This window comes from Brassica napus, chromosome C6 (genome assembly GCF_020379485.1).
Source record: "Brassica napus cultivar Da-Ae chromosome C6, Da-Ae, whole genome shotgun sequence".
Taxonomy (NCBI): Eukaryota; Viridiplantae; Streptophyta; class Magnoliopsida; order Brassicales; family Brassicaceae; genus Brassica; species Brassica napus.
In genome coordinates, this window is record NC_063449.1 from 27,982,692 (window position 1) to 28,010,654 (window position 27,963).

At 38.1% G+C, this 27,963-nt stretch overlaps 7 protein-coding genes across 9 annotated transcripts; 3 read left to right on the plus strand and 4 right to left on the minus strand.

Annotated features, from left to right (window-relative positions):
• Positions 1 to 1,175: 1,175 nt before the first annotated feature.
• Positions 1,176 to 3,448, plus strand: LOC106418324 (lipid phosphate phosphatase delta). Its single transcript, XM_013859004.2, has 8 exons — positions 1,176 to 1,597; positions 1,681 to 1,776; positions 1,859 to 1,933; positions 2,018 to 2,148; positions 2,369 to 2,472; positions 2,566 to 2,694; positions 2,774 to 2,889; positions 2,977 to 3,448. The coding sequence occupies exons 1-8, from the start codon at positions 1,436 to 1,438 to the stop codon at positions 3,397 to 3,399; spliced, it is 1,236 nt and encodes a 411-aa protein (XP_013714458.1). The 5' UTR covers positions 1,176 to 1,435; the 3' UTR covers positions 3,400 to 3,448.
• A 68-nt stretch (positions 3,449 to 3,516) lies between these two features.
• Positions 3,517 to 6,833, minus strand: LOC106418323 (serine/threonine-protein phosphatase PP2A-4 catalytic subunit). Of its 2 annotated transcripts, XM_013859003.3 has the most exons (11): positions 6,520 to 6,833; positions 6,221 to 6,277; positions 5,986 to 6,069; positions 5,700 to 5,771; positions 5,425 to 5,496; positions 5,131 to 5,171; positions 4,810 to 4,876; positions 4,355 to 4,546; positions 4,155 to 4,244; positions 3,958 to 4,065; positions 3,517 to 3,883 (listed from the first exon to the last, which is right to left on the minus strand). In XM_013859003.3, the coding sequence occupies exons 1-11, from the start codon at positions 6,610 to 6,612 to the stop codon at positions 3,818 to 3,820; spliced, it is 942 nt and encodes a 313-aa protein (XP_013714457.1). In that variant the 5' UTR covers positions 6,613 to 6,833; the 3' UTR covers positions 3,517 to 3,817. The 2 variants fall into 2 exon arrangements, 1 of the variants encoding a protein (XP_013714457.1); XR_007324776.1 differs by lacking the exons at positions 3,517 to 3,883; positions 3,958 to 4,065 and adding an exon at positions 4,630 to 4,720 and having other exon boundaries at positions 4,154 to 4,244; positions 6,520 to 6,820.
• A 1,184-nt stretch (positions 6,834 to 8,017) lies between these two features.
• LOC106418609 (DEAD-box ATP-dependent RNA helicase 11) lies at positions 8,018 to 11,805 on the plus strand. Its single transcript, XM_013859343.3, has 7 exons — positions 8,018 to 8,175; positions 8,420 to 9,208; positions 9,319 to 9,402; positions 9,774 to 10,016; positions 10,277 to 10,438; positions 10,540 to 10,653; positions 10,957 to 11,805. The coding sequence occupies exons 2-7, from the start codon at positions 8,522 to 8,524 to the stop codon at positions 11,470 to 11,472; spliced, it is 1,806 nt and encodes a 601-aa protein (XP_013714797.2). The 5' UTR covers positions 8,018 to 8,175; positions 8,420 to 8,521; the 3' UTR covers positions 11,473 to 11,805.
• Positions 11,806 to 12,051: 246 nt separating this feature from the next.
• On the minus strand, positions 12,052 to 12,977 carry LOC106418610 (non-specific lipid transfer protein GPI-anchored 22). Of its 2 annotated transcripts, none has more exons than XM_013859344.3 (3): positions 12,591 to 12,975; positions 12,391 to 12,474; positions 12,052 to 12,289 (listed from the first exon to the last, which is right to left on the minus strand). In XM_013859344.3, exons 1-3 carry the CDS (start codon positions 12,943 to 12,945, stop codon positions 12,198 to 12,200), a joined length of 531 nt encoding a protein of 176 aa, XP_013714798.1. In that variant the 5' UTR covers positions 12,946 to 12,975; the 3' UTR covers positions 12,052 to 12,197. The 2 variants fall into 2 exon arrangements, with proteins under 2 accessions (XP_013714798.1, XP_048617756.1); XM_048761799.1 differs by having other exon boundaries at positions 12,091 to 12,286; positions 12,591 to 12,977.
• A 285-nt stretch (positions 12,978 to 13,262) lies between these two features.
• LOC106418709 (carbon catabolite repressor protein 4 homolog 1) lies at positions 13,263 to 16,576 on the minus strand. The gene is made up of 11 exons (XM_013859464.3): positions 16,206 to 16,576; positions 15,297 to 16,017; positions 15,125 to 15,211; positions 14,937 to 15,020; positions 14,773 to 14,859; positions 14,589 to 14,675; positions 14,456 to 14,509; positions 14,272 to 14,363; positions 14,066 to 14,180; positions 13,838 to 13,985; positions 13,263 to 13,758 (listed from the first exon to the last, which is right to left on the minus strand). The coding sequence occupies exons 1-11, from the start codon at positions 16,361 to 16,363 to the stop codon at positions 13,613 to 13,615; spliced, it is 1,779 nt and encodes a 592-aa protein (XP_013714918.1). The 5' UTR covers positions 16,364 to 16,576; the 3' UTR covers positions 13,263 to 13,612.
• A 3,161-nt stretch (positions 16,577 to 19,737) lies between these two features.
• LOC106428245 (DEAD-box ATP-dependent RNA helicase 52) lies at positions 19,738 to 23,314 on the plus strand. The gene is made up of 7 exons (XM_013868996.3): positions 19,738 to 19,914; positions 20,231 to 21,004; positions 21,100 to 21,183; positions 21,473 to 21,715; positions 22,006 to 22,173; positions 22,314 to 22,427; positions 22,509 to 23,314. The coding sequence occupies exons 2-7, from the start codon at positions 20,306 to 20,308 to the stop codon at positions 23,121 to 23,123; spliced, it is 1,923 nt and encodes a 640-aa protein (XP_013724450.1). The 5' UTR covers positions 19,738 to 19,914; positions 20,231 to 20,305; the 3' UTR covers positions 23,124 to 23,314.
• A 26-nt stretch (positions 23,315 to 23,340) lies between these two features.
• LOC106428246 (carbon catabolite repressor protein 4 homolog 2) lies at positions 23,341 to 26,768 on the minus strand. The gene is made up of 11 exons (XM_013868997.3): positions 26,261 to 26,768; positions 25,285 to 26,020; positions 25,119 to 25,205; positions 24,963 to 25,046; positions 24,796 to 24,882; positions 24,611 to 24,697; positions 24,463 to 24,516; positions 24,272 to 24,363; positions 24,043 to 24,157; positions 23,816 to 23,963; positions 23,341 to 23,728 (listed from the first exon to the last, which is right to left on the minus strand). The coding sequence occupies exons 1-11, from the start codon at positions 26,536 to 26,538 to the stop codon at positions 23,583 to 23,585; spliced, it is 1,914 nt and encodes a 637-aa protein (XP_013724451.1). The 5' UTR covers positions 26,539 to 26,768; the 3' UTR covers positions 23,341 to 23,582.
• Between the last annotated feature and the right edge of the window lie 1,195 nt (positions 26,769 to 27,963).

Genomic DNA, 27,963 nt, shown 5'->3' on the forward strand with positions numbered 1-27,963 from the left:
AAAGAGCAGGGAGCGGTGAAGAGCAGCAGGCTGAGCAGAGGACCCGACGCCGGCATCCAGGGGCACGACCGGCGTCGAGGAGGAACGGTTGCGGCGCGGCCTCGAAAATCGGGACAGAGAGCTTCCCTAGGGGGAACTCAGAAATTTTCCAACTGTTCTCAGTTAAAATGTGATTTGATGATATACTACTCTAACAAATAGAGAATTCAATAAGGTACTTCGCCAAAACCTCAGTAATAGTTCATGCATTTATGACGACAAACACATGCCATAGCTTAAAAAAAAAGTGAGATGCAGTGTCGGGTCATGAGGTCGAATTAGGGGTGTAAGGGATGATTTCGCTTCGGGTCGTGGAGCGTTATCTATCCCGGTGGTTGTAACAATACAGTGATGTCTCAGTCAGCTAGTGTTGGGTCCATCTAAGTGATTCAAGGTGATAGTAGACTTCATCATTGTATTTGGTCTAAGACTGTAGAGGTCAAAAACCTTTGTACTATGATTTGGATTAATGAATGATATGTTGAGCAAAAAAAAAAGTGAGATGCAATGCTCAATGACGACCTTTATGAGATAATTTCTTTTCTTTTTTTGAACATTGAGAAAATTTATGACACAAGTTCCCAAATATTAGTTCTGACTATTATTAAAAATGGAGGATATGTATGTGTAAGAGGATTCGACAGAAAGACAAAGAAACTGAAGTGTTTGATTGTAAAGACAAAGAAACTGAAGTGTTTGATTGTGTGATGATCATAAAGTCTAATATAACTATGAAACGGGATATTTTCTTACAACGTAGAAGCATACACACAAGTCTACCATGTATTATTTGATATTATGGGATCTTAATCAAATATTATATCTGTTGTTCGAATTTACGAAGAAAATGTATATTCCCATAAGTAAATTGTAGATTTTTTCAAAGTGACTTTATTATTTGTTGCCAAATAAAGTGTTTTATTTTCTCCCTTTTCATTTTCTAAAAATATTTATTTCTCCACTCGATATTTTATATTAAATAAAAGTTTGCAAAGACTTAATAAAAATCTCAAAAATGGCAGTCACCAATAGAAAGTAAAATAATATTTAAGGAATTTGACTAAATTTTTTGTTGACTAAATATATGCGTTGACTCAAGTCACGCAACCCACACGTAGACCAAACGTGCGTACTAGCTCAAAGCTGGTGGCTATGAAAGTTTCCTATCTCTATTTTAATATTTTCTCTCTCTGCCAGCCAACATCCATTGGAGCTCCTCACAGGACGCCGCGAGAGAGAGACATCCCACCACGACCATTAGAGCGAGCTACTCTCAAAAATTTCAAATCTTTCGACTCCATTTTTCTGAATTCTCTCTCCTCTTTCTTGAAACAGGGAAAGAGAGAGAGAGAGAGAGAGAGGAAGAAGGAAGCAGAAGATTGTAGAAAAAAGATCAATGGAAGGTTCAGGGACATGGCAAGGATTGACCCTCGTGAGTATTGTGACATGGATCTGTCTATCTTCCTATCTGAGATTGACCCAGAAGGTTAGATCTCTTGTTCAACCATGGGTCGCTCGTCAAGTCGTCGGTGGCGTTCCCCTCATCCTCGAAATTCAGGTGCTTTATTGACTTTTCATTTGGATCCAAACTTCATTGACTTTTTCATCTGGGAGATTGATAAAGTTTCTTTCTTTTTGCAGAAACATCAGAGTGGAGTGCTGGATGCTCTCTTCTCAGGGCTTTCGTGTGTTGTCTCTGTGCCCTTTTACACTGCTTTCTTGCCTCTGCTCTTCTGGGTAACATCAAAGTTGGAAACTTTAGTCATAGAGATGGCTTGCTATTGTGGATAGGATCATAATTTTGATATTATCTTTACAGAGTGGACATGGTAGATTGGCGAGGCAGATGACTCTATTGATAGCATTCTGTGATTACTTGGGAAACTGCATAAAGGTATTAACTTTCTGTAACACATTCTCTTAGTTTAGAAGTTTCAAAGAAGGAACTTTCCCTTTATATAGTCTTCTGTATTTGTAGGATGTTGTATCAGCTCCTCGCCCTAGCTGCCCACCAGTCAGAAGGATTACTGCCACAAAAGATGAGGAAGACAATGCAATGGAGTATGGCTTGCCTTCTTCGCATACTTTAAACACTGTTTGCTTATCCGGGTATGTTATCCACAAACTCTTTACCCCGCTTCTTGTAGTTATTTCCTAGCTAGTGATTAATGTCTGCTCTCAACAGATAGATCCCACGGTTGACAATGGCATCATTTTGTGCTATCTGTTTGCCTTGTCGTGAACAAGACACGGATCTTTCCTAAAGCAAATAGTTGATGTGGTATATAGGTTTTTAATACTTTGTCTCCTTATTGGTTTTGTGTTTCAGATATCTGTTGCACTATGTGTTGTCCTCTTTTGAACATGAAGAATCGTCCATCCAATACTATGGATTTGCCTTTGCTTGTCTGTTGGTAGCCCTAATTGCATTTGGTAAGATCAATCATACTCATACCAGAGAAATGCACATACACATACCTTACAAGTATTTGATTCCTCAGCTGACATCATTTCTTTTCTTCCTAGGAAGGATTTACTTGGGTATGCACAGTGTGGTCGATATCATCGCTGGTCTTGCCATAGGAGTCCTTACTCTCGGTCTTTGGCTTACCGTCAATGAAAACATTGACGACTTCATTACCTCGAAACAGAATGGTAAGCATCATTGCTCGTAGTTTCACTAACACTCCTACTTGCAAACACCAAATAACAGAGAAGCCATTTGATTGTGCAGTTAGCTCCTTCTGGACTGCTCTAAGTTTCTTGTTGCTCTTTGCTTATCCCACCCCCGAGAACCCAACTCCAAGCTACGAGTATCACACCGCCTTCACTGGGGTTGCACTAGGAATTGTGAGCATTCAAGAGATGCTATATAGTGCAGTTTTGTAAATGGTTTATTCAGAGAGTAGCCTTAATCAATGGTTTTGAATGTCTTAGGTGACTGGCGTTCAGCAAACATACAGCCAGTTCCACCACGAAGGGGCTCCACGAATCTTCTCACCAGAGCTTCCTGTTACAGCCTACATTGGGAGAGTCATGGTGGGGATACCAACGATACTCTTAGTGAAATTCTGCAGTAAATCCCTTGCTAAATGGATCTTGCCAACAGTATCCAACACACTTGGGATTCCTATAAGATCCACCACGTACATTCCCAAGCTCAAGCTAGACAAGGGATATGCAAATGGGAAGAATACGGACGAAACTAAGAACTCGGTTGGGTATTCACAGAAAATGTGCGAGTTCTTGAATCAGGACTCGTTTGATATTGACACGGGTATAAGGTTCTTGCAGTACGCAGGGCTTGCCTGGTCTGTTGTTGATCTTGTTCCTTCCATGTTCTCTTACTTAAACTTGTAGTAACAGTTTCATTCTCTTGTGTTATATAATATTAGTGTTGCCACTTGTATATCACTTGACCATATAACAAAGTCTCCACTGCTGTGGCTTTAAAGAACTTCATATTAGTCATGTCTATATCAAAAGGGTGCAAAAGCAGTAATTAAACGGAATGATTACAAGAAAATATGTTAAAAATAATCTCTCACATGAAACAGATTTTGATGCAGAAGGGAGCTGAACAATTTAAGCCAAACACAAACATTCATGGGGGGTTTTAAGTTCATTGACCTCGTCGCCTATATTACACTATTCCAAGGCTAAATCGATTTTAAAGAGAAGCAAGCTGGAACACAAATGCGTTGTACCAACTAGAATAAGCAGAGATCTTCAAAAACCAACAACCGGGCTATGCAGCTGAGAGGAGGTGACTTCTTGTTTATAGGAAGTAGTCGGGTGTCCTTCGGGTCACATCTGGTTCTCCTCTCCTTGGGGCTGGTTCAAACTGTTTCACAATTTAGACTCTCTTAATTAGTCCTTTGAATCCACAGAAGTCAAAATGAAGATTTCTAGACATACCTGAATGAAGTTGTGGTTCCTGCAGTCATCAACCTCGAGGATGGAGGCCATGTTTCCGCAGCGATAGCAATAGTTTGGTGCACTGAAGATAGTAACCACCTTTTGCTCCTGTCAATGGGAATAGATTTTTAACATAGTTAGCAAAGAATCTCAGGTTTGGCTAGTCTATGCAGGGAAGAGGAGTTTGATTGAATTACGTGTGCCCAGTTGAACCCATCCATAACCAGCTGATGCGCTCGAGCAATCAGTTTTAAGCTGTTAGAGTGGTTGAATTGTTCGGAAATGTCCTATGGAAACAGGAAGGAAAAAAGAAAGTCAGTTACACACTTATCTGGAACAAACAAAGAAAAAGGAGATTCAGGACATTTTCTGAAACTGCGGCTACGTAATTCAATACCTGACCAAATGTATATCCGGCACCACGAGGAGAGATTCCCCACCCACATCTGTCATCAGGATCAGACCATAATAAGTCGCACATCGGCCCTTCATGTGGAACTTCTTGAACTCGATCGAAGTTCCTAATGTTGTCAAGGGTCTCGATAGACGGCGACAATCCACCGTGAAGGCAGAATATTTCCGACTCCACCTGCAAACAGGAGATATGATATGAGATGGATACCCTCCTTATATGTTGGAACTAAAACTCTTAGAAACACCACACTTGCTAACCAAATATGCTAACACACGCACAAGCATGTGCCAAAAAAGCCATTCTCTTATATCGAATACTGAGAGCGCCAAAACGTCAGCAATGGGTCATCTATCGAAATATGAGAGCATGAAACAGATAATGTGTCATCTACACTATATGAGTATATAAATGTGCAGCGTTATGTCTTAAGCACTAACCAAGGCTGTCAGTGGGAAATAGTCAAAGAGGTCTGTGAATATCTTCCAAACATTTGCATTTCCATACCTGCAAGTACAAGGTCGCAATTTAAACAAACAGAAATGACCCAAAAGATTTTCCTACATGCGTATAAGGAGAATTACACGTCTTTGATTACCACTAATTACTAAGGTATGACAAAAATAAAAAATTACTACTGTGAACAGTCAAATGAGAATATCAGAGACAAATAGGACGTGCGGAGCATTAGTGAAAAAAGAATCATGGCATGAACAGAATGAGTAAGCATTTTATACAGCATAAAGATGTTGGAGACTCACTTTCGCAGGCATTCATCATAAAATCCATAAACTTGAGTAATCTGTCAGAGCGAAAAAAAGTATTAAACCATGAGTCAGATATAAAGTTTAAGAGAAAAGTACAGCAAACAAAATGTAGGAAAACCTTAACTGGTCCGTAAATCTATATAGCATAGTGCATACACATGAGAAAATTAATTGCAAGTATGATAGGGTCTCGTCTAAGATTTCAATGCCAGAAACCAGAAAAAAAATTATCCGAACACTTTATACCTCAGAAAGTAAACGTACAAGTAGAGACAAAAGTTAGTTTACCTGACGACTTTCATGATTTCCTCTAAGTATAGTGATTCGCTGGGGATACCGTACTTTCAAGCCAACTAGCAGCTAGATATGGAATTAAAAATATAGAAAGAGTATCAGCATCGTAATCTAACGGACATACATAAACGTTAGGAACAGAAACCACCAGTATAGACACATGATATTTGATTAAACAATATAACAAGACAAAGATGTCTTTATACTTCGAAAACAGATAATTATTGTTGAACAAAAAAAAAAGTCTGGAGATGGTATAAACTTGGTACCGTAACAGTTTCGACAGAATAATATCCACGGTCGACATAGTCTCCCATAAATAGATAATTGGTATCAGGGCACTGCAAAAGAGCGTATGATGGACATTCATTAGACAACCAATTGGAACCAGAAACGATATATAAGCACTACTTTCAAATACATACAATGAGCATGCACTCAGACTTTGTATTACCCACCCAGAATTAATAATTGCTAGAAAAGACGGGGATACTGAGTAAAATAAATTGCTTCTTTACAGCCATTATGCATCTCAGGAAGTGTTACAGATCTTACCATTCCTCCAATACGGAAAAGCTCTGCAAGATCATGGAATTGTCCGTGAATATCACCACAGATTGTTACTGGACTTTTGACAGGCTGCGTGCAGGGAAATGTATAATATATTAAATTAACTCTAGTTAAACCAAACGAATTGAGCGTGTACTTAAAATAAATTCAAGCTAATTACACAATATATACCACATGAGAATTATTACGATCATGAAGAGATGTATGATAAAGAACCAACCTGGACGTTGCTTTCATCCATCAAGATCTCCTTAGCTTTCTCGCATAATGCTCTGACCTATTGAAAACAAAACAACACTGCACATGGTAAGATCATCTTTCAACCACCTTAAAATTCCTATCTTGACATAAGCAGCACACAGAAAGATCATCTACAGCAACAGAGAAAAGACCTTTCTTTAACCCACAAAAGAACATACCATTTCGACATAATCAGATACTCAGAAAAAAAATATCTGAGTCAAAAGTTCACCCGAGAAAACTACAAAACGAATCCAATTTAACCGGAAAAAGGGGAACCTGTTGCTCGGAGAGAGGCTTGCACTGCATGAGCTGGGAGATCTGCTCATCTAGATCGAGTGTTGCGTCCGCCGGAACCGAATTCGCGCCCATGTTTTTGATACTGCGTCTTCTTCCGTCTAGTCAGATCGAGAAGAGAGATCAGGAGCCAGGAGATGATGATTAGGAGCCGCCCTAACCCTAAATTGGATGGGTGTACTCTCTCTCTCTCTCTCTCTCTCTCTCTCTCTCTTTCTCTCTCGCTTCTTGTGCAGAGTGAGGGGAAATCGAAATGGAGAGGGGCGCGTGAGAAAAGTGGCGAGTGGGGGGGTTTGTAGTCTTCAGGACGTAGCTTTAGTTTACCTTAATGCCCTCACTCTTTTGGAGGAAGACGTTGATGTTTACAAATCTGTTAATTTCTTTTTCTTTATTTTGAACTGTGAAACGATATATATATATATATATATATATTTTTTTTTTTTTTTTTTGACGGATACCCATAATAATTTAGGATTATGAATTTATGATGAATTATTCACAATATAAACTTTATAAATTAATATATATAATTAATGATTTTTTCTAATTATAAACTAGGTTTATGTAAACTATAAATAATTTGATAAAATATTTTTTAGGAAAATTTAGATTAATATATAATCTAACTAAAATCGTAAATTAATAATTATTATACACAATTTATGGCCGAATCGGGATCCGTCAGATTTGTAGTTTTACTATCCGGATCCAGCTCCATAAAAATAATTTAAAAGAAAATATATATTTTTAAAATTAAAATATTAAAAATAATTCATAAATTGAATATTTATACAACATTTATCAATATAAATATAAATGTATATCATATTACAATATTATAAAAGCTAAATCATAACATTATAAGACTATAAAAATATTAATATATCATATGTAAAAATTAATATGTTTTAAAAATACAAATTCGGATTCGAATACCCGAACTTAAAAATCAAAATATCCAGATCGGGATCCAAGATCCCGGATAATAAGTTCCAATCCTATACAAAGCGATGAAATTCGGTCAATTGTCCTGGGATGATTTTATTGTTAATTTTTTTTAAATGTATCTTGAATAATATTTTTATTATCGAGCTATATATTAAATGAATCTATTTGTAGGTATTAAATATATAAAAATATATAAATTAAGCTAATAATATAAAATAAATTAAAATCTATTAAATTTAAACTAATATATAATATTTTGCTTATTTTTTCAAATAAAATACTTAAAAAATAAATTTAAACAAAAACTCTTAAAATTAATAACTGTATAAATTGATAAATTATCTTAATTCTATTATTATTAATTTATAGAATTTTTACTTTAGATTTTCAGTTTTGTTAACACTTACATTACTTATAGAGGTCCCTTACTTATATTTAAAAATATAAGTATAAAATCTCATATAATCGCAGGTCAACAATATCAAACAAAAAGGTAATAAATCTTTCTTTTTTTTTTGGTAAAAAAGGTAATAAAACTATTTTCTCGCGTTGTGTTGTGTCCGATCCAAAAATAAGCAAAACAAGTAAATTTAGGGTTTTTCTCTCTTCTCCGAGCTTCTCCGTTGGGTGAACGACTACCGTTGAATTGATTTCCTCGTTTCGATTCGATTCTCTCTGCCGATTATTAAGGTTCTCTCTCTCTCTCTCCATAGATCCTCTCTCCTTGTTTATCCGCGAACGTATCTCTCTATTTTGAGCTTTTCGAAAGCCACCTTTTTCTGACTTGGTCGTTTGATAGATCTGATTGAGATTTTTTGAGGGTTTCATCTTTCCAGCTTATGGGTTTCGATAAAGCATCTTCCTTTATTCACAATCACCCATCTGCTATTGGATTACACTTCTCTGCTAACTAGACATTTGTGGAATTTGCCAGGTTCATTATTGTCAAGGATAACAAGTAACAGGAGCACCTGCAACCGTTTTGATTATTTAAAGTTGCAAGCTTTTTTTCTAGATTTAGGACAAACTTTCAGTTATGAGTGCATCATGGGCAGATGTGGCTGACTCTGAGAAGGCTGCTTCCAGGGCAAAGCCTGCTTATGTTCCCCCACATCTAAGGAACAGGCAGTCAGAGCCTGTTGCTCATTTGCCACAAAATGATCGTGGAGGGTATGGTGGTCAACCTTCTCGATGGGCTCCTGGAGGTGGAGTTGGTGGAGGCGGTGGCTACAGGAATGATGTAGGTCGTCCCGGCCAAGGTTATGGTGGACGAGGAAGTGGTGGATGGAACAACAGAGGTGGAGGCTGGGACCGTGAAGTTAATCCGTTTGGAGATGATGCTGATTTAGAACCCGCCGTTCTGGAGAATACTGGCATTAATTTTGATGCCTATGAAGATATTCCCGTCGAGACCAGTGGAGGAGACGTCCCTCCTCCTGTTAACACATTTGCGGACATTGATCTTGGGGAGGCATTGAATCTCAACATCAGGAGGTGCAAGTACGTGAGGCCAACACCTGTACAGCGTAACGCCATTCCGATACTTCTTGCAGAGAGGGATTTGATGGCATGTGCTCAGACAGGGTCTGGGAAGACTGCTGCGTTTTGCTTTCCGATAATTAGTGGAATCATGAGAGATCAGCACCTTCAGAGACCTCGTGGTTCACGGACCGTTTACCCTCTTGCAGTTATCCTCTCACCAACAAGGGAGCTGGCATCTCAGGTAACATAGAGAATCTACTCATTCTCTCACAGCATAGAATTTATTCAGACAAGACATATGCGTATTGTTTTAATATACACACATTGTTGACGTTTTGCTCTTTTTTTTAGATTCATGACGAAGCAAAAAAATTCGCATACCAAACTGGTGTGAAGGTCGTTGTTGCTTATGGAGGAACACCTATTAACCAGCAGGTAATTATCATGCACATATAATTTTTCTTTCGTCGTTGTCTGCCTTTGTCTCTGGATATTGTTTCATTCTTATAGGGCTGTTGTCTGTTTTAAGTTAATAGCAACTCACGGTTTACTGGTTTGGGTTCTTCTAGCTCTGTTCTTCCTTGTATCTGTCTCATTTTTGAAATTATGTTTTGATTTTGAAGTCAGCAGTGCATAATTAATATTGTACCGTACAAACTTTTCTTGAATTCTAGTTGGCATTGCCATTTCGCTCGTATCATCATTGCGTAATATGCAGAAGCATTGGAATTAATCCTGGTTACAGGTGTTAGTCAATCAATTTTCAAGCATTGATTTGTTAATTTCATCTTTTATTGTTTGTGCAGCTAAGGGAACTTGAGAGAGGAGTTGATATCCTTGTGGCAACTCCTGGCCGGTTAAATGATTTGCTAGAGAGAGCTAGAGTCTCAATGCAGATGATTAAATTTTTAGCTCTGGATGAGGCGGACAGGATGCTGGACATGGGTTTTGAGCCACAAATTAGAAAGATCGTTGAACAGATGGACATGCCTCCACGTGGGATGAGACAGACAATGTTGTTTAGTGCTACGTTTCCAAGTGAGATCCAGGTTGGTTCTACTTGTCCACGTAACACCCTTTTCTTGCTCAATTATATTCTAGTAAAGTCAGAGCTTAATCTGTCAGAGGATAATAGTGTTCTTACCCAAACAATGATGGTGAACCTTTGATGGTTTAGTTTTAGACGGGCAAGGAAGTCAAAATGCCTTTTGCGTGATATATGAGAACAACAGCCTGCATAATATTCAGCATAAGAAGATTTGGTACTTTAGGTTTATATTAATTCTTCATTTTTTTGTTTCTTGTACAGAGACTGGCAGCTGATTTTCTGTCAAACTATATATTTTTGGCTGTGGGAAGAGTTGGTTCAAGCACTGACTTAATCGCCCAAAGGGTTGAGTATGTCCATGAGGCTGACAAGAAAAGTCATCTCATGGATCTGCTACACGCCCAGAGAGAGACCCAAGACAAGGTAATGCGGGAGTTCCCATCTGCTGTTTACTTAGCCAAGATCTATTATCATAATCTTGACGCCCTGACTGTTGCTGGCTTTACTTTTCTTTTCATACACAGCAATCATTGACGTTGGTTTTTGTGGAGACAAAGAGGTCAGCCGACGCTTTGGAAAATTGGCTGTGCATGAATGAGTTTCCAGCAACCTCCATCCACGGTGATAGAACACAACAGGTTCGTTGATTGATAATGTGAACATCAAACCTTACTATTCCGTTTTTATCGATATACTCTATTCCAGCAATAGCTAAAACCAAACTGTTCGTTGATTGATAATTTCTTTAATGTTAAATGTGAATCAAACCTTGCTATCGTGAAGTAAAATATACACTTCACTCCAACTAAAGCTAAAGCAACCTATGTTTTTAATGACAAGCTGGTTCATATTACTGAATGACATCTTTCAAGTTCATTATCAAGAAGTTTGTTCTCTGTTGACTAACTCTGACTACTACTTTGTGTTATTATGCATTAAAGGAAAGAGAAGTGGCACTGAGGTCCTTCAAGACTGGGAGGACGCCCATTTTGGTTGCAACAGACGTGGCAGCACGTGGTCTTGACATTCCACATGTGGCTCATGTAGTGAACTTTGATCTACCAAATGACATTGATGACTATGTTCACCGCATCGGGCGAACAGGACGTGCAGGCAAATCTGGCATAGCAACAGCCTTCTTCAATGAGAAAAATGCACAACTGGCTAGGCAGCTCGCTGAACTGATGCAAGAGGCCAATCAAGAGGTGCCTGAGTGGCTCACAAGATACGCTTCACGTGCTTCATTTGGCGGTGGCAAGAAACGGGGTGGTGGTCGGTTTGGTGGCCGTGACTTCAGAAGAGAAGGCTCTTTCGGTAGTGGTGGTGGCCGTGGCAATGACTACTATGGAGGAGGAGGCTATGGTGGTGGTGGATACAGTGGTGCTCCAAGTGGTGGTGGATACGGTGGTGCTCCAAGTGGTGGCTATGGTGGAGGAGTGACCAGTGCTTGGGATTAGCCAATTAAGACTTGTCAATTTTGCGTCCTTTAAACCTGACTCTATTTCTTCTTATGTTCCCAAGAGAGCACATGTATTTTGCCCCTCACCTTTGAGATCTCTCATTCAAGAGATAGATATATAAACTAATCTTGCTTGTAGCCTTGTAGGTGAGTCTGTTTTTGTTTTCAGGCTATTTTTAGGATTTGGCCTAAAAAATAGACTAGTTTCTTAAGATTTTGATCTTGTTGGTTTCTTCTAACAAATTCATTTGTTGGTTTGAAATCCAATTTGTTCTTCTTTCTTGTGTTGTTGACAATCTTTCTTGGTGAAATACAATTTCTAGTTTGATTCTGTGATAACTTTATCATGCTTACAAATTGTTGCTGTGTGTGAACCAACCGCATATGAGAATACATGTCTAGCAATCTAGCATTGGATTCAGCTGCTATTGCTATTCATCTTCTGGATCTCTGAACTTCAAGTTCATTGTCTGGCATGCTTCTAAGTACACAGCTAATTTGCTCTCAACTCCAGGACTCTCAACAACATCTAGCCCCGTACTAAAGGTAAGTAGCTCCATACGAGGATTCTTTTCAGTTATATAACATACCATCACATAATATCTTAATGAGATGCTAAGAGAACACAATATGTTTTATTAACAAGCCATGGTACATCCACAACTGATAGATACGACATGTATAGTGAGTTTGGTTGTATTTATTAACTTTCATAACAGAGGATTATACTAGGTACCATACTGAGAAAGCTCCAGCCATCACTAGACCAAATTGCTTCTTATCTCTTCCTTTGACGCTTGAACTTGTGGGGACTGCTGCAATATTTTTTGTTTCTTTGTTATTTTTTCTTCTTGTTCAAAGAAACGGGATGGAATCATGTGTGCGCCATTTATAGTCAAAAGAGTAGCATTAGTACCTCTAGGTTCAACATTTTGTAAGCCTTCAGTGAATTGCTTAAAAATCTTGGCGGCTACTGAATCTGGAGGCAAATGTAGAAGCTCTTCTTGCAGAAAAAATGAGATGATAAGAAATATATAATTTTGTGACTATGTAAATCATCATCTTCTATGTTTCCAGAAGATACTGTAGAGGAGATTATGGTACGGAGTTTCTGACCTGGGCATTGTGAGATATTTGCAGGGACATGACAAGTGGAAGGAAGGCTCATTGCACGGTTGGCATCAACTTTGAACCCTAAACCAGGATCATCCCTGTCTTTGACAAGAGTGCAGAGACATCTCTTGGTCTGCCCTTTATTTATTTTTTCCTTGAGTGTGGTGCAACATGTTGAGTCTGGAGCTTTAGCTTTGCTAGTTACAAAAGGAAGACATGAGTAGAGATCAGACATGGAGTCCTGACATCCCTTTATGTCTTGATTCAAGTCTGATCTCACACCAAGAAACATGATTGCTGCTGTTATGAATAGAGCCAGCATTTGTCGATTTTGATTGTAACCCATGACTCTAATCATCAGTATATGCAACAATGTACTCTATATGCCATTTTATAAACAGACTTGTTTCTTATTGTATACATATGTTTCACTATCAACTTGGGATAATCATAGTTCTAATTCTGCAAGAAACTTATTTAAAATGTTTAAATAATGGCTACTAGTTGACACGTCTCATGTCTCAGTTGAAATTTGAGTTCTGAATCTTTTGTATTTATTGGAGGGCTAAATAAATATGTATAAGTTGTTGAGAGTCCGTTTTCACAATCTCTACAAGATATACACAAAGAAAGAGTGTAAAACATTGATACTATAGGATTTGTGTGCAGGGAGACTTGGAGCCACAAACAGATATTTTATTCTCAAGAAAGTGACTATAAACTCAAGCCACTATTTTCTTCAAGAATCTAAAGTTTACACTGTTACAATGACAAGCCATGGAAGAAAACATCTACATGCAAATAGGTAACACTAAGAGAAGGAAAAAAAACAAGGAACCATAAAGTGATCATACTTCTTACAGTGAGGTGAAAGGAAATAAACCTACGATATATAGTACATGGACACACGATCTACCAGACTACCTCATGTAGCTTAATCATCTCCACTGGGTCCAGTCTTTAAGCACCGGTTACAGCTTATGGTATCTCCATAAAATATTTGCTTCATCTGTGAGTTTGCAGCATCAGCGTCTGGTCTTAGGCATGCAGCGGAACTCAGCCAAAAGTGCAATGTGATCAGAAGACCATTCTGGAGATGGAAGAGCCGTGTCCTTCCTTAAGCTCTCTTCATCCAGCAGTTCCAATAACGATTCCACTGTTAATGTATCCGCTGAAACCATAAAAACGCAAAATGTTTATTGAATGAAAAGAAAAACTGAGTTGCAAATTGGCAGGCATTGGTGAGGAACCTGTGTAAAATATGTAATCAAGTGTGCCTATGAAATCCCTGGTACAGTTGGTAAACAAGGGTTCATTTGACGCAGGATCCATTCTTCTCCTTTGCTGCTCAGCAGTAAGGCTGCCTCCCATTCTTGCAAAGGACGAGTAAGCACTAACCTGCATGGCTCGCAAGGTGAGATGATTATACATACGTTACAGTTCTTAAGACTTTAAGCATGACTTCATGATAATAGTACCAACGGCAGCTGATGAGTTAGTTTGGTGTGAGGACGCAAAATTCCAAGAGGGTCAACCATCAAATCTGGGTGCATTGGATCAACCTTCCCCAGAGCAAGAAGTGAATGAGGAGCACTGAAAATATTTGGAAGAAAATCTCAATATTAATACAGCTAGAGAGCAGAATCATAATCTGATCTAGATTTTGACATATTGGGTATAGCACCTTGCTGGTACTGTATTGAAATCACCACACACAAGCATTGGAATATCTGCACTGGCAGCTATTTTTTCCAGTCCCTTCAATAATGTGTGAACCTGTTTTGAGCAATAACCAAATGTGACTTAGTAGTGATGCTAAAATCCGAAATCCGCAAAGTTTTTATTTTTTTGCAATCAACATAACGAACCTGCCAGAGCTTTACATCCTTCAGTTCATGAGAAATGTTTACATGTGTGTTAGCCTGCACTCAACAAACCAATAACATAGAGAAAAAATGATCACCAAGAGACAAAGAAGATGCAAAGAGATGCAAAACTCACCACACAAAGAAGCTGGCGCTTCCCAGGAATATCAGCAGCCTGGTTACCGAACTTTGCTTCCAGAACAACTATTAATGCTACATTGTCCTTCAAAAAGAAAGAATCTACATAAGTTTTACATGAAAATCAAACATGGAGAATGTGTGGAAACAAGAATGGCCCAGTAGAGAGCATCTTTGAATACCTTAACCAATCGATTCAAAGCAATTTTCTTCTGGGGCACAGGAATAAGAGCCTCAGTCAAAGATTGAGCAGCCTTGTTGAACTCAACCTGGATCAGCAGCTTGATGATTTAAGTAAAAAAGGCCCCAATATATACATGTAATAAAGTAGAATACTAAGACATACCTCGTATTTTTTAACATGAGAAAACCTGTCTCTTCTGTAAAAAGTAGCACATCCATCAATTGTGCTTGTGTTACCAACGAAGACCTAATAAGTACCAAGTGAATCAATAAGTTCTGTTCAGCACATTCTGTGAACATAAGTGAGCATGAAAGGTTTATGGGAGATCATAGAGAGGAGTCAAAACAAACCTCATTTGTTTTCCTTTTAAAGATAGCTTGGTAACCATGCTTATCCAGCTCGGGAGCGAAAAACTCATCAAAATGATCATTCTGTACCTGCAAGATGAAAGGAGGAGATTTTTATTTCTCTATGAACTACTCACACGAGTGTACTTGTTCAGAACTAAACCAAAAGCAATACCTCCTGTAGACAAACTATATCCGCATGGTACTTAACAATCTCCCGTAACAAATTCTGTCTACGGTATGTCCACGAAAGAGCCCATGTGGGGCAGTAACTGTATATCTCGCTACTAGCATACGCATCAGCCAATATATTATAGGACAGCAGAGTGAATGATCCCATAGACATAGGTCGGCCATTAGAATCCACAGCTCCACTAACAGGGATCATCCTGCGCGGAGAAGGCGATGGAGCTGGAATAACACGAGAAGTCAATATAGTACAAGAATGCCCCACGTTCTGTTTTGTCTCTGCATTGACCACTACACACTCAAACTTCAAAACATGCCCCACATCGTCAGCCATCGGTGTGTATGTCTTGGAGCGTCCAACCTCAACAAGTGTTTCCCCTCCTGCGCCAGTCTTTTGGGATATGGATGAGGGATAAACTGATGATGATGATCCGTTTGTTAAACTACTAACGGTGCTGAGGATGCTAGAGACAGAGCCTGAACTGTTCAAACGGAGCAACTCTTCTTCTTCACCATTTCCTTCCGCAGCAGCACGCTCGTGCAACACACGGTGATGCTGCCACGCGTCTGTGAAGCACTTAGTTGAACAGTGGTAGCTTTTGGTGACAGGAACCTTTGTCTTTATGCATCCTAGACACTGTAATGTGGCCTCCTTGGATGGATGCACACTACAAATAGCAACTTTCTTATCGCTTTGTACACGATACCTGCAAATAGATATCCAGAGAATGCATCTTAAAAATACAGACTTTAAAGATAGAATGAAACTAAACATCTCTCACACTTTTATATTTGAAAAAAGAACAAAGATTTGAACTTTAACATGAGACATATACATAAGCACATCAAGCATAAGCTAGTTAAAGAGTGAGACAAAGCTATTGGCATAGCTTACCATCTGTACTTCAAGAAGTGACCATCAAGAGGGGATGACTCTGGCACATCATCGGTGGTGGCGGTGTTATCCGGCCGCCGGAGAAGCACGTAAGGTGTGAGTTCGCAGCCAACAATAGGTACCTCCGACGGTAGATGAACTCGTATAACGCTAAGCATTGCTTATAACTGTAATTCTCAAAGCAATTCAACAGTAACGAAGCTCAAAGGCTGAGACTTTCTGCTGTATGTTGACGTGGGAGTGTAGAAGAGACCGTTTACTTGACCCTAAAATTCAACAGGATTGATGAACCCTAGTTATCCCAGAACCCTAGTGAGATCGATTGTTTCGGACAAACCAATATACGGTGTATTTTTTTTTCAAAAAGCATACAGTTTTTATGACACATATACAACATTATTTAACATCTATTACAAAAATAGTAAAAATAAAAAAAACTTTCTTTTGATATTTGAAAATTGTTTTTTTCTATTCAGTGTTTGCAAGCCAACATAATAATAGTAAGAAAATTATTAAATCTTTGAGAGTGTACAAAATACTTTGAACATCTCCAAAAAAAAAACTCAAATTCTATATTCGCAGTTCAAAGATGTTATTCTCCAAAATCAAAACTTCAAACTCAACTTCAAAACTATTTATATTTTATAATATGGTCTTTATATTTGTCATAACTAATTTAAATTCATATAACTTTTGTAAATAACTAGCACATATATAAACATATTACAACAATATTAATTAATAAAATATTATATTAAAATATAAAAGTTTAAATAAAAATAACTTAATTAATATTGAACTTCAAACAAAATACCATATTATTCTATAAAATGATTTTTATAATGCATATATGATCTATTAGTGCATTTCGAAGTAAAAATGGCTCTCTTCATTTTTACTCTGTAGATTACGAGCTAAAAATTGTTGAAATCGGATGATATTGATACTTGTAAATATATTAGATCGGAACAAGAAAATAAAAGAGAAACATAAAATATTGCTAAATGACTAATTTGTTTTCGATGATATTAATACTCGTGAATATATTTGATATGAGCAAGAAAGAATTGAACGAAAAATACATCAAAAACAACAACAACAATCATCATAAGTTATACAAAAAAAGTGGACAATATTTGAAAATTTTGAAGGTTCCGGATCAAACTTACATTACTATTAGTGTTGTTGTAATATTTAAATTTGTGTAATAGTTATGTCTTCATGTAAATTTTTTTTTTAAAAAAACTGTTAAGTTTCTTTTGTATATTATTGTTGACTAAATCTAGTTTAAAATATTTTAAATCTTATTTTAATCTTTTATTTAATTTTATGTGTAAAATTTAAAATCTGTAAAAAATATATATATATATTTATGAGATATATTTTTTTAAAGATTAAAAAAATAAATGAAAAAATATTTATGAATCATAAAAGTGATGTGTGATTGTAGGGACCAAAATGGAAATAAAAATACGAAACTTCAAACTTGTTTAAGGGAGTATGGATGATATTGACATCATGTGTTCGGCGTTTCTCTAGAGTGGATCCCCAAATGATACGTCTAAGGCAAAAGTGGCTTAGAAGGAGGTATGCAGGCCGATGCAGTCCGATGCAGGAGGGAGGATTGGGGGTAAGAAGCATAGCAGAAGTAAGTTTGGTTTTCTCGCTCAAGCTGATATGGCGTCTGTTTAGTGAGTCACACTCCCATTGGGTAAGCTGGGTGAAACAATACATCCTCCGCAGAGAATCCTTTTGGGATGTTAGAGACACGGTTCTGGGTTCATGGGTTTGGCGGAAAGTTTTGAAGTTGCGTACATTAGTGAAACAGTTCGTGAGGATGGAGGTTCATAATGGACAAAAATGTCAGGTTCTGGACAGACATATGGTACCCTCTAGGCAGACTAATTGAGATCGTTGGTAAGGTTGGGACACTAAATCTTGGTGTGACTAGAACAGCTCTGATTTGTGATGTAAGGAATGAAACAGGTTGGGTCTTTCGTAGATGCGGCGACAGACAGATGCGTGAGCTCGTAAATTTGGTTGAAACTTATTGGATGGAAGAGAATACTCACTTACGGGATGTTGTTTATGGCGAAAGAATGAGACTGAATTTTGCAAGCATTTCTCTACTACTAACACATGGCAGAGGATCAGAACCCATGGACCTAGTAAAGAGTGGAGAAAAGTGATTTGGTTCATGTTTGGAGTGCCGCGGTTCGCCTTTATAACATGGCTGGCAATAAGAAATAGGTTGTCCACTGGAGAACGTATGCGATCATGGGGTCAGGTGCAAGGCTGTATCTTCTGTGGAGAGCCAAATGAGACGAGAGACCACTTGTTCTTTGCCTGTCCTTATACTTACATGCTTTGGATCGAAGTGGTAGGTACTTTGCTGGGGAGACCGCCTGACCCTGACTGGGAAAACACGCTTCAACACCTCATAATTCATGGATTTTGAGAACTTGAGTACATTCTAGTGAGGTTGGTCTTTCAAACTACAGTCTACATGATATGGAGGGAGAGGAATGATAGAAGGCATTTAAAGAAACCAAGACAGTCAGGCCAATTGGTAAAGATTATTGATAAGACAGTGAAGAATCGAATTACGGCTACAGGTTATACGAAGAAGCCACGCTTAAGGGGTTTAATGCAAGCATGGTTTCGAGCACATATGCAGGGAAGATCTCTTAGTTTTCATTTAAAAAGTTTCTTTGTACATAAACATTCTTATAGCTGATGATTAATAAATTTAACATTTCATCAAAAAAAAAATTCAAATTTAAAGTTTTGAAGTTCCTTTTTGGAGAACAAAAAACTTCATATTTGAAGTTATAAAGTGTTTTTTGGAGATGTTCTAAATGAAAATGATGGGCACATATTTTTCTCAAATTATACAATAGTTTTTCCAGCATATACTCAAATGTAGGGAGTTTGTTTTAAAATAAAATTGGTAATTCTTTTCTGGCAATTAATTTTAAAATTTGTAGGCAATTTCTATAAGAACTTTTCATAAGGACACGAAAGGCTGCAGTGCACTGTGCAGAGTATAATTTTTTATACACCTATTCAACATTACAGCTATTTCAAAATAAAAACTTATAGGTTGATATTTTGTAAAATATTACATATTTTTGCCAAAAAGTAAAATAGCATATATTTACTATTTGTTTTTTTTTTAGTTAGTTTTCATTGCAAATAATTTTTGAGAGTGTATATGATACTTTTAATGAAAATGATAGCCGAGACTCTTTCCAATAAAATTTAATAAATTAGGCTTTTCCAGCATATACGCAAAGACAGAGCATCTGTTTAAAAATAAATTGGTAATACTCTTCTGGCAATTAATTTCTAAATTTGTCAGTAATTATTCTTGTCCAGACCATAATAAATATTCGCCTCCATCCAATCCCTCGTCGTCGTTTCCATCACGCGCTAAGATAACTAATGCCCGACACACAGTTTAATTCGTTACAGCCACGCCGGCACGCTTTTCTTTAGCGAAAACGGCAAACAACCTGAAAAAGAAAGCTTGGAAACAACAAAAGGTTCATCGAAATACAAATATCTCTTCCCATCCTTTTTCGCTTTTGCTCATTTCCCAGAAACTTTGCTTCGTGTGCGATCGCGAGACGAAGAAGAATTAGGGTTTATATCATCCGTACACCATTGATCCTTCATCTAGAGTCTATTCCTATTCGAGCTTCTTAAGGTCTTTGCTTTATCTCTCTCTCTCTGTGCATGGTTTCGTTGCTCCCGTCTATAACAGCCATGGCCTGTTCGATTTCCTCTTGCTTCTAGGGTTTAGTGATTTTGTGCATTTGTTTGTTTTAGAAGACGATTGTTCTCAGCTTCGTGTTAGTTCGTCGCTATTGTGTTTGCTTACGACCTTCTCTTGTTTTTGATTATTCGATTTTTAGCTGAATCGATCTGCATTTTTCAGTATAGGGATGTGATGACTGTTTCTTGTTTGGTACATGCACATATGCAACTTGTTTCTAACTTAAATTGATTACGATCTTCTCCAGGGCTTTGATCTACTCTAAATCGAAGAAGACGAAGCTGGAGGTTTGAAAATCAGTTGTAGGTTGTAATTTGCGAGTATGAGTTCATCATGGGCTGATGTTTCCGAAGCGGAGAGAGCACCATCTGGTTGGGGTTACGGGAACTCTCGTCCCTCGCGAACCAACTACGTGCCTCCGCATCTTAGGGGCCGTGGACCTTCACCTGGTAGTGATCGTGGGGGATATGGTGGTGGTTATGGTGGTCGAGGAGGCCAAGGTTATGGTGGTCGAGGAGGCGGAGGCGGAGGCTATGTTGGTAGAGGAGGAGGTGGAGGTGGTGGTTGGAATAACAGGAGTGGAGGTTGGGACCGTAGGGATACTGAAACTAACCCGTTTGGTAATGATAGGAATGTAGAGCCGGTTGCTGACGAGCAGGAGAACACAGGCATTAACTTTGAGGCCTATGAAGATATCCCCATCGAGACAAGTGGGGATAATGTGCCGCCTCCTGTTAATACCTTTGCTGAGATAGACCTTGGAGAGGCTCTGAATCTTAATATCCAGAGGTGCAAGTACGTGAAGCCGACCCCTGTGCAGCGTAATGCGATTCCCATCTTGGCTGCTGGGAGGGATTTGATGGCTTGTGCTCAGACGGGGTCTGGGAAGACAGCTGCGTTTTGTTTTCCTATTATTAGTGGGATTATGAAGGAGCAGCAGCGTGTAGAGAGACCACGTGGAGTTCGGGGAGTGTATCCTCTTGCTGTCATTCTCTCACCAACTAGGGAGTTGGCATGTCAGGTCTGAAATCATTGCTCTGATATCGATCTTTATTCTTCGTACATTCCAATGAAGATTTCATAAAAAAACTGTCTCTTGTATGATTCTTTTGGCAGATACATGATGAAGCCAGAAAGTTCTCCTATCAAACTGGTGTGAAAGTTGTGGTTGCTTATGGAGGAACACCAGTCAACCAACAGGTTTCTGTTACTGTTTGATGACCTCTGCCATTTTCACGTCTTATACACTTAGTGTGTGAAAGAAAGAGAGATTTTTGTGTGCTTTTCCAGGCTGTTACTGTTTAAGCTCTTAGTTTGGTTGATGACATGTACTGGCTAGGCTTTGCTCTGTATTATACCAGAATTCCTCCTGTATACGATAATTAAACTATTGTATCCTTCAAATGAAGAGCTTTAGGAGTCAGCTACATATTTCGTGATAGTAAGTCTGATGTTCTTGCTTATCTCTTTTTGTTTTGCTGTCCAACAGATCCGGGAGCTTGAAAGAGGAGTTGATATTCTTGTTGCAACTCCTGGGAGATTAAATGATTTGCTTGAGAGAGGTAGAGTCTCACTACAGATGGTAAAACACCTAGCACTTGATGAGGCGGATAGGATGCTGGACATGGGGTTTGAACCGCAAATCAGGAAGATCGTTCAGCAGATGGATATGCCTCCTCCTGGTGTCCGGCAGACAATGCTGTTCAGTGCTACCTTTCCTAGGGAGATACAGGTTTGTGGAACTCTTTCACATGTCATTTTCTGTGTTTTCTCCTTACCGGTGAAGAGATTCAGCTAATTCTTTCTTGTATTTTCACTGTTATGCTCTGCTTTATTTGCGATTATCAGTACATTTTTTTCTGAGAATAACTTTTCACTTCGTTGACTTATAACTTTTGTTGTTTTAGTTAAGACTTGCAATAAGTCTGGCTCTTAAAACCTCAAGATAGAAGTTACGTACTGTGCAGGAAATGCTCTTCCCAATTCTATATGTGCTTAACTTTGTTTTATTTTTGTGTGCAGAGACTTGCATCTGATTTTCTTTCAAATTACATATTTCTGGCTGTTGGAAGAGTGGGTTCAAGTACGGATTTAATAGTCCAAAGAGTAGAGTTTGTCCACGATTCTGACAAAAGAAGCCATTTAATGGACCTTCTTCATGCTCAGAGGGAGAATGGTAACCAAGGAAAGGTAATGCAAACCAATATAGTTGGTTTCTTGGTTCAAACTTAACATAGTTAATACTAGTTCTCCTTTCATTGCCGCTTTGTTCTATATGATGCATTCCGGTGCAAGAGCACCTTGACGTTCCGGTTAATTTTATTTTACAGCAAGCTTTGACTCTTGTATTTGTGGAGACAAAGAAGGGAGCTGACTCGTTGGAGAATTGGTTGTGCATGAACGGATTCCCAGCAACGACCATCCACGGTGATAGGTCACAACAGGTTAGTGAGTTGTTCATATCAGAAAATGTATAGTACAGTGCAACCAAACCTGATACCATATCGTGTTATTATGCATACAAGGAAAGAGAAATGGCACTGAGATCATTCAAGACTGGGCGGACACCTATTTTGGTTGCAACTGATGTGGCAGCACGTGGTCTTGACATTCCACACGTGGCCCATGTGGTTAACTTTGATCTACCAAACGATATCGATGACTATGTCCACCGTATCGGACGAACAGGACGTGCAGGCAATTCAGGACTAGCAACTGCTTTCTTCAATGATAACAACACATCAATGGCCAAGCCACTCGCTGAGCTAATGCAGGAAGCAAACCAGGAGGTCCCTGACTGGCTGAGTCGGTATGCATCTCGTGCTTCATTTGGAGGTGGTAAGAACCGACGATCTGGTGGGCGGTTTGGTGGCCGTGACTTCAGGAGAGAATCTTTTGGCCAAGGCGGAGGCGGAGGCGGTGGCTACTATGGTGGTGGTGGAGGAGGATATGGTGCCGTTCCCGGTGGTGGATATGGAGCAATGCCTGGTGGATATGGAAACGTACCAGGTGGTGGATATGGAGCCGTTCCTGGTGGTTATGTACCATACGGCAGAGGCGGTGGTGCTTACTACGGTGGAGGATATGGAACCGTTCCTAACCAAGGCTACGGCCCTGGAGTGGCCAGTGCTTGGGACTAACCTGTTGACTCCAGTTCTTCAACAAAACAATTAGTCCTCTCTCTTATCTCTATTGTTTTACTAATAGAGTGCATCGTATGTGTATGTTTGCTCTCTAAATGGTTATTTATGTAGACACGAGTGAGTCTTCACTTGTGCATGTGAAAGAAGCGAAACAAAAACTCCTAGTCGACTATTATTTTTCACGAGTTCTCTATAGTCCTTACAAAGCATTATGTTTAATCATAAACCATAACTTTTATTAAAAATGGAAGGATATATAAAAGCAACACAGGTCATTACAAACAATGACCCAACTTAAGAAAGTGAACTGCTTTTACTTTGGACCAGAACAACTTCAGACCTTTGTGTCCTCTCTATTACATACTTTGGTAGAGGTTTTGTCTAAAGAGTTCCTGTCATAATCCTATTTTAAAACCGGAAACCAAAAGAAAAAAAAAACTATCAAAGTGGTGGTGGTTAGCGTCTGGTTCTAGGCATGCATCGAAACTCAGCCAAGAGTGCAATGTGATTAGAAGACCATTCAGGGGAAGGAAGAGCTGTGTCTTTTCTTAATCCATCTTCATCCAGCAAGTCCAATAAAGACTCCACCATTAACGTATCCGCTGAAAACCAAAATAGCAAGATCTTCCAGCTTAGTTAACTTGTTACCTTTCACATGTAGGACAGGGTGAGTTAAGAAGTGGTGATACCTGTATAAAATATATAGTCATGAGTGCCGATGAAGTCCCTTGTACAATTGGTAAACAAAGGCTCGTTTGTATTAAGATCCATTCTCCTCCTGTGTTGTTCCAGTCCAAGACCCGTTCCCGGTCTCACAAAAGATGAGTAGGCACTCACCTGAAACAACTTTTCTTATCAAAGATCCACAAGAGAGGTAACATAAACGGTGAACAGAAGGAAAAAACAAAAATGTTACCAGAGGCAATTGATGAGTCAGTTTGGTTTGAGGACGCAAGATTCCAAGGGGATCAACCAATAGATCTGGGTGTAGTGGATCAACCTTTCCCATTACAAGAAGTGTATGAGGTGCACTGCAATAAATAACAAATTCCAAAAAAACAGATCTTTTTAGCTTTTCTACACCAATAATCATTAAAGAGCATATCGAATTTGATAAATTAGGTCAAAAGAATTTAACAAAAAACCTTCCGGGAAGGGTGTTGAAGTCTCCACATACAAGCATAGGAATATCCGCACTAGCAGCTATCTTCTCCAGCCCCTTTAATAAGGTATGAACCTGAACTCAAAAGAATACACACAGATACTGAGGTGTGAATACTAATCCTCTTGAGTTCAATGAAATTTCGACTTCCTCAGGATAGAGAGATACACATACCTGCCAGAGCTTCACGTCCTTCAGTTCTTGTTGTACATTTACATGTGTGTTTGCCTACAGCAGCCAAAACTGAGATAATTACACAGCTTTCACGCAGAGAGCAGGAACAGAAACAAACAAGTGAATGGGAAGAAGAAGAAAACTTTACCACACAGATAAGCTGGCGCTTCCCTGAAGAATCAACAGGTTGATTACCAAATTTTGCTTCAAGAACAACTATTAACGCAATGTTATCCTAAGACATGACATGACGATAACGGGAATAAGTGATGGTGTGATGTAAAACAACAACTCTCTAAGTATCAGCTGCGACTTATAGCATCTCAAAAGTACCTTAACAAGTCGGTTTAAAGCAGTTCTCTTCTGCGTAGGAGGGATTATAGCCTCAGTCAAAGACTGAGCAGCCTTATTGAATTCAACCTGGATTAACAACAGTCCCGTGAATCAGCAAGAGGACCTAAACAGATAGAGCGAGTAAACATTATAGAAGAGATACAAACATCATATTTCTTGACATGTGAAAATCTATCCCGTCTGAAGAATGTTGCACAGCCATCAATCGCACTTGTACTCCCGCTGAGAACCTATCAACGAGTAAGCTACGGTTAATAGACTCTCCAACATAAGTAGTGGGGGAATGGAATCAATGACCCAACCTCATTAGTCTTCCTCTTGTAGAGAGCTTGGTACCCATGTTTATCCAACTCAGGAGCAAATATTTCATGGAAATGATCACTTTGTACCTGCCAGATAAAGAAAGAAGAATGAACATTTTGATCGTTTATAATATGCTTAAACAAAGTCCATGTAAGAAGAACATACCTCTTGTAGGCAAACTACATCAGCACGATAGCCAACGATCTCCCTTAACAGATTATGTCTTCTATAAGACCAAGAAAGAGCCCAAGGAGGGCAGTAACTGTACAGGTCGCTACTTGCCGAAGTATCAGACAAAATATTATAAGAAAGAACAGTGAACGATCCTGCAGACTGAATCCGACCATCTTGATCCAAGTGACCCATCACATCAGCTCCATTTACAGGGATAAGCTTACGCGGACTCGGAGAAGGAGCAGGGATAACACGTGAAGTCAAAATCGTACTAGGATGTCCCACAACCTGTTTACTCTCAGCATTCGCCACAGCACACTCGAACTTCAAAACATAGCCAATATCATCAGCCGTCGGCGTGTACGTTTTGCAACTCCCGACCTCGACCAGCGTCTCTCCTCCACTCTTCTGCGAGATACTAGAAGGATAAAACGGCGTTGGGCCGTTACTGGCGAGGCTTAGATTAGACATGGAACCTGACAAGGTACCGGAGAGAACCCCCGAGCCGGTGCTGTTAAACCGGACTAACTCATCTTCCTCGTTCCCGTTCTCTGCCTCGTGTAAGGTCTTGTGATGCTGCCACGCGTCTACAAAGCATTTGGGAGAACAATGGTAGCTTTTGGAAACGAGGCTTCTACGCTTTGAACAGAATACACATTGTAAAGTGGCTTGCTGCGTTGGATGCACACTACAAATCGTAACTTTCTTATCACTATGTACTCGATACCTACAAATAAAGCAAAAAAATCGAAAGAGTGAACTTTAGATCAAACAAATTAGCAATTCTCTTAACGACCCAAATCAGAAATCTCTGAACTTTAGATCAAAGTTTCAAACTTTTGAGTAAATATCTCAACTTTAGATCAAAATTCCAAACGTTGAGTAAACCCCAATTCGCCAAATAATCCAAAAACAAGCAAATCAGACAAAACCCACGATCAGCAGCAGAGAAAGTTTCAAACTTTACCATCTGTATCTCAAGAAGTAGCCATCGAGGGGAGCTGATTCAGGGACATCGTCAGTGGCTGCGGACTTATCGGGGCGGCGAACAAGGACGTAAGGAGTTAATTCACAGCCCACGATAGGAATCTCGGAAGGGAGATGCACTCGGATCACGCTCAGCATCGCTTTTGCGTCGCACCTGGAGATTGGGGAAGAACTATAGAAGCAGAGAATCGTTTGGTTATTGATATGGTTTCGTGGAAAGGGAGATGAAATAGAGGGGAGGGTAAGGTGATCCACCATTTACTTTCACCTACAAACACGCCAGAGTAAACACCCCACCCCCCGAAACCCTAGATATCGTCTCCTCTCGGAATTTTAGAAACCTAAGTTGGATCCCGAACAAGAGAAGAAGAATCTGGAATCGAGAAGATCTTAGTCGTATAATAGATGAGGAGCTGGATCTTTGAGAGAGGTTCCAGGATCGAATTCTAACGGGGAAAGAAAAATCAGTGAAGAAACAAAAATAATAATCTACTCTATAACAAGTCATTGCTTAAATTTAAATTATTTGAATTATTCTAAGACAAACAAATCAAATAGATATTTCTATATTTACTCTAAAATTATCTATTCTATAAAAGAGAAGTCATGATTTAACTTATTTGTAATTTTTTTTAATTTGAATCACCCTTAGAAAGTTGTTAAAATTAACTTTTGTATAAATATTTAAATTATTTGAATTATTCTAAAACAAACAAATCAAATAGATATTCTTATATTTACTCTAAAATTATCTATTCTATTAAAAGAGAAGTCATGACTTAATTTATTTATGATTTTTTAATTTGGACCACCCATTAAAAAGTTGTTAAAATTAACTTTTGTATAAATATTTAAATTATTTGAATTATTCTAAGACAAACAAATCAAATAGATATTCTTATATTTACTCTAAAATTATATCTGAAAAAAATCTTTTTATATTTATTTATTTACAATATAAATATAAATATAAATATATATATATATATATATTTATTTATTTATTTCATTTTTATTAAAATAAACATTTTAAATATTTAAGTAATTTCTTGTTTGTCTAACATAAATGTATATTCATTTTTCGCTTAAACAAAACTTTTAAATATTTAGTTAATTTCGTGTTTATTTTAAAATAAAATTATAAATAAGTACATGTACAGTTTTGTATTAATCTGGGATATTAATTAATATAATATTTTTCAATAAATTTTTGGAAAAATGTTTGATGACTACATAAAGTATTGGCCATAAAATGGCTAACCATGCAAACTAAACAAAGATATACTTAACTACACGAAGTATATATTATGTTTGGCAACATTCATCAATTTTATGTTGTTACGTAATTAACATCACAAATTTAATTTCATTCATTCAAAAAACATGATATGTATGTCCGGGACCGTTTAAATCTCTATTTCCATCAATTAAAATGTGAAGTACCTCGCGGTAATTTACCTAAATTATCTTTTGACCCACGTTTTAAAAGTGTAAGAATATTTTTAACAAAATCTATGTTAGAAAATCTAATTTACAAAATCAATATGTTTTATAAATTTTGATAAGTAGTGTTTTTACGTTTTTATTTTAGTGTATTTGAAAAAAAATAAAGTTATATTATATTTATTAAATATAAAATTTATGTAAAATATTATTTAATTTAGTTTTTAATTCTTTTAATCT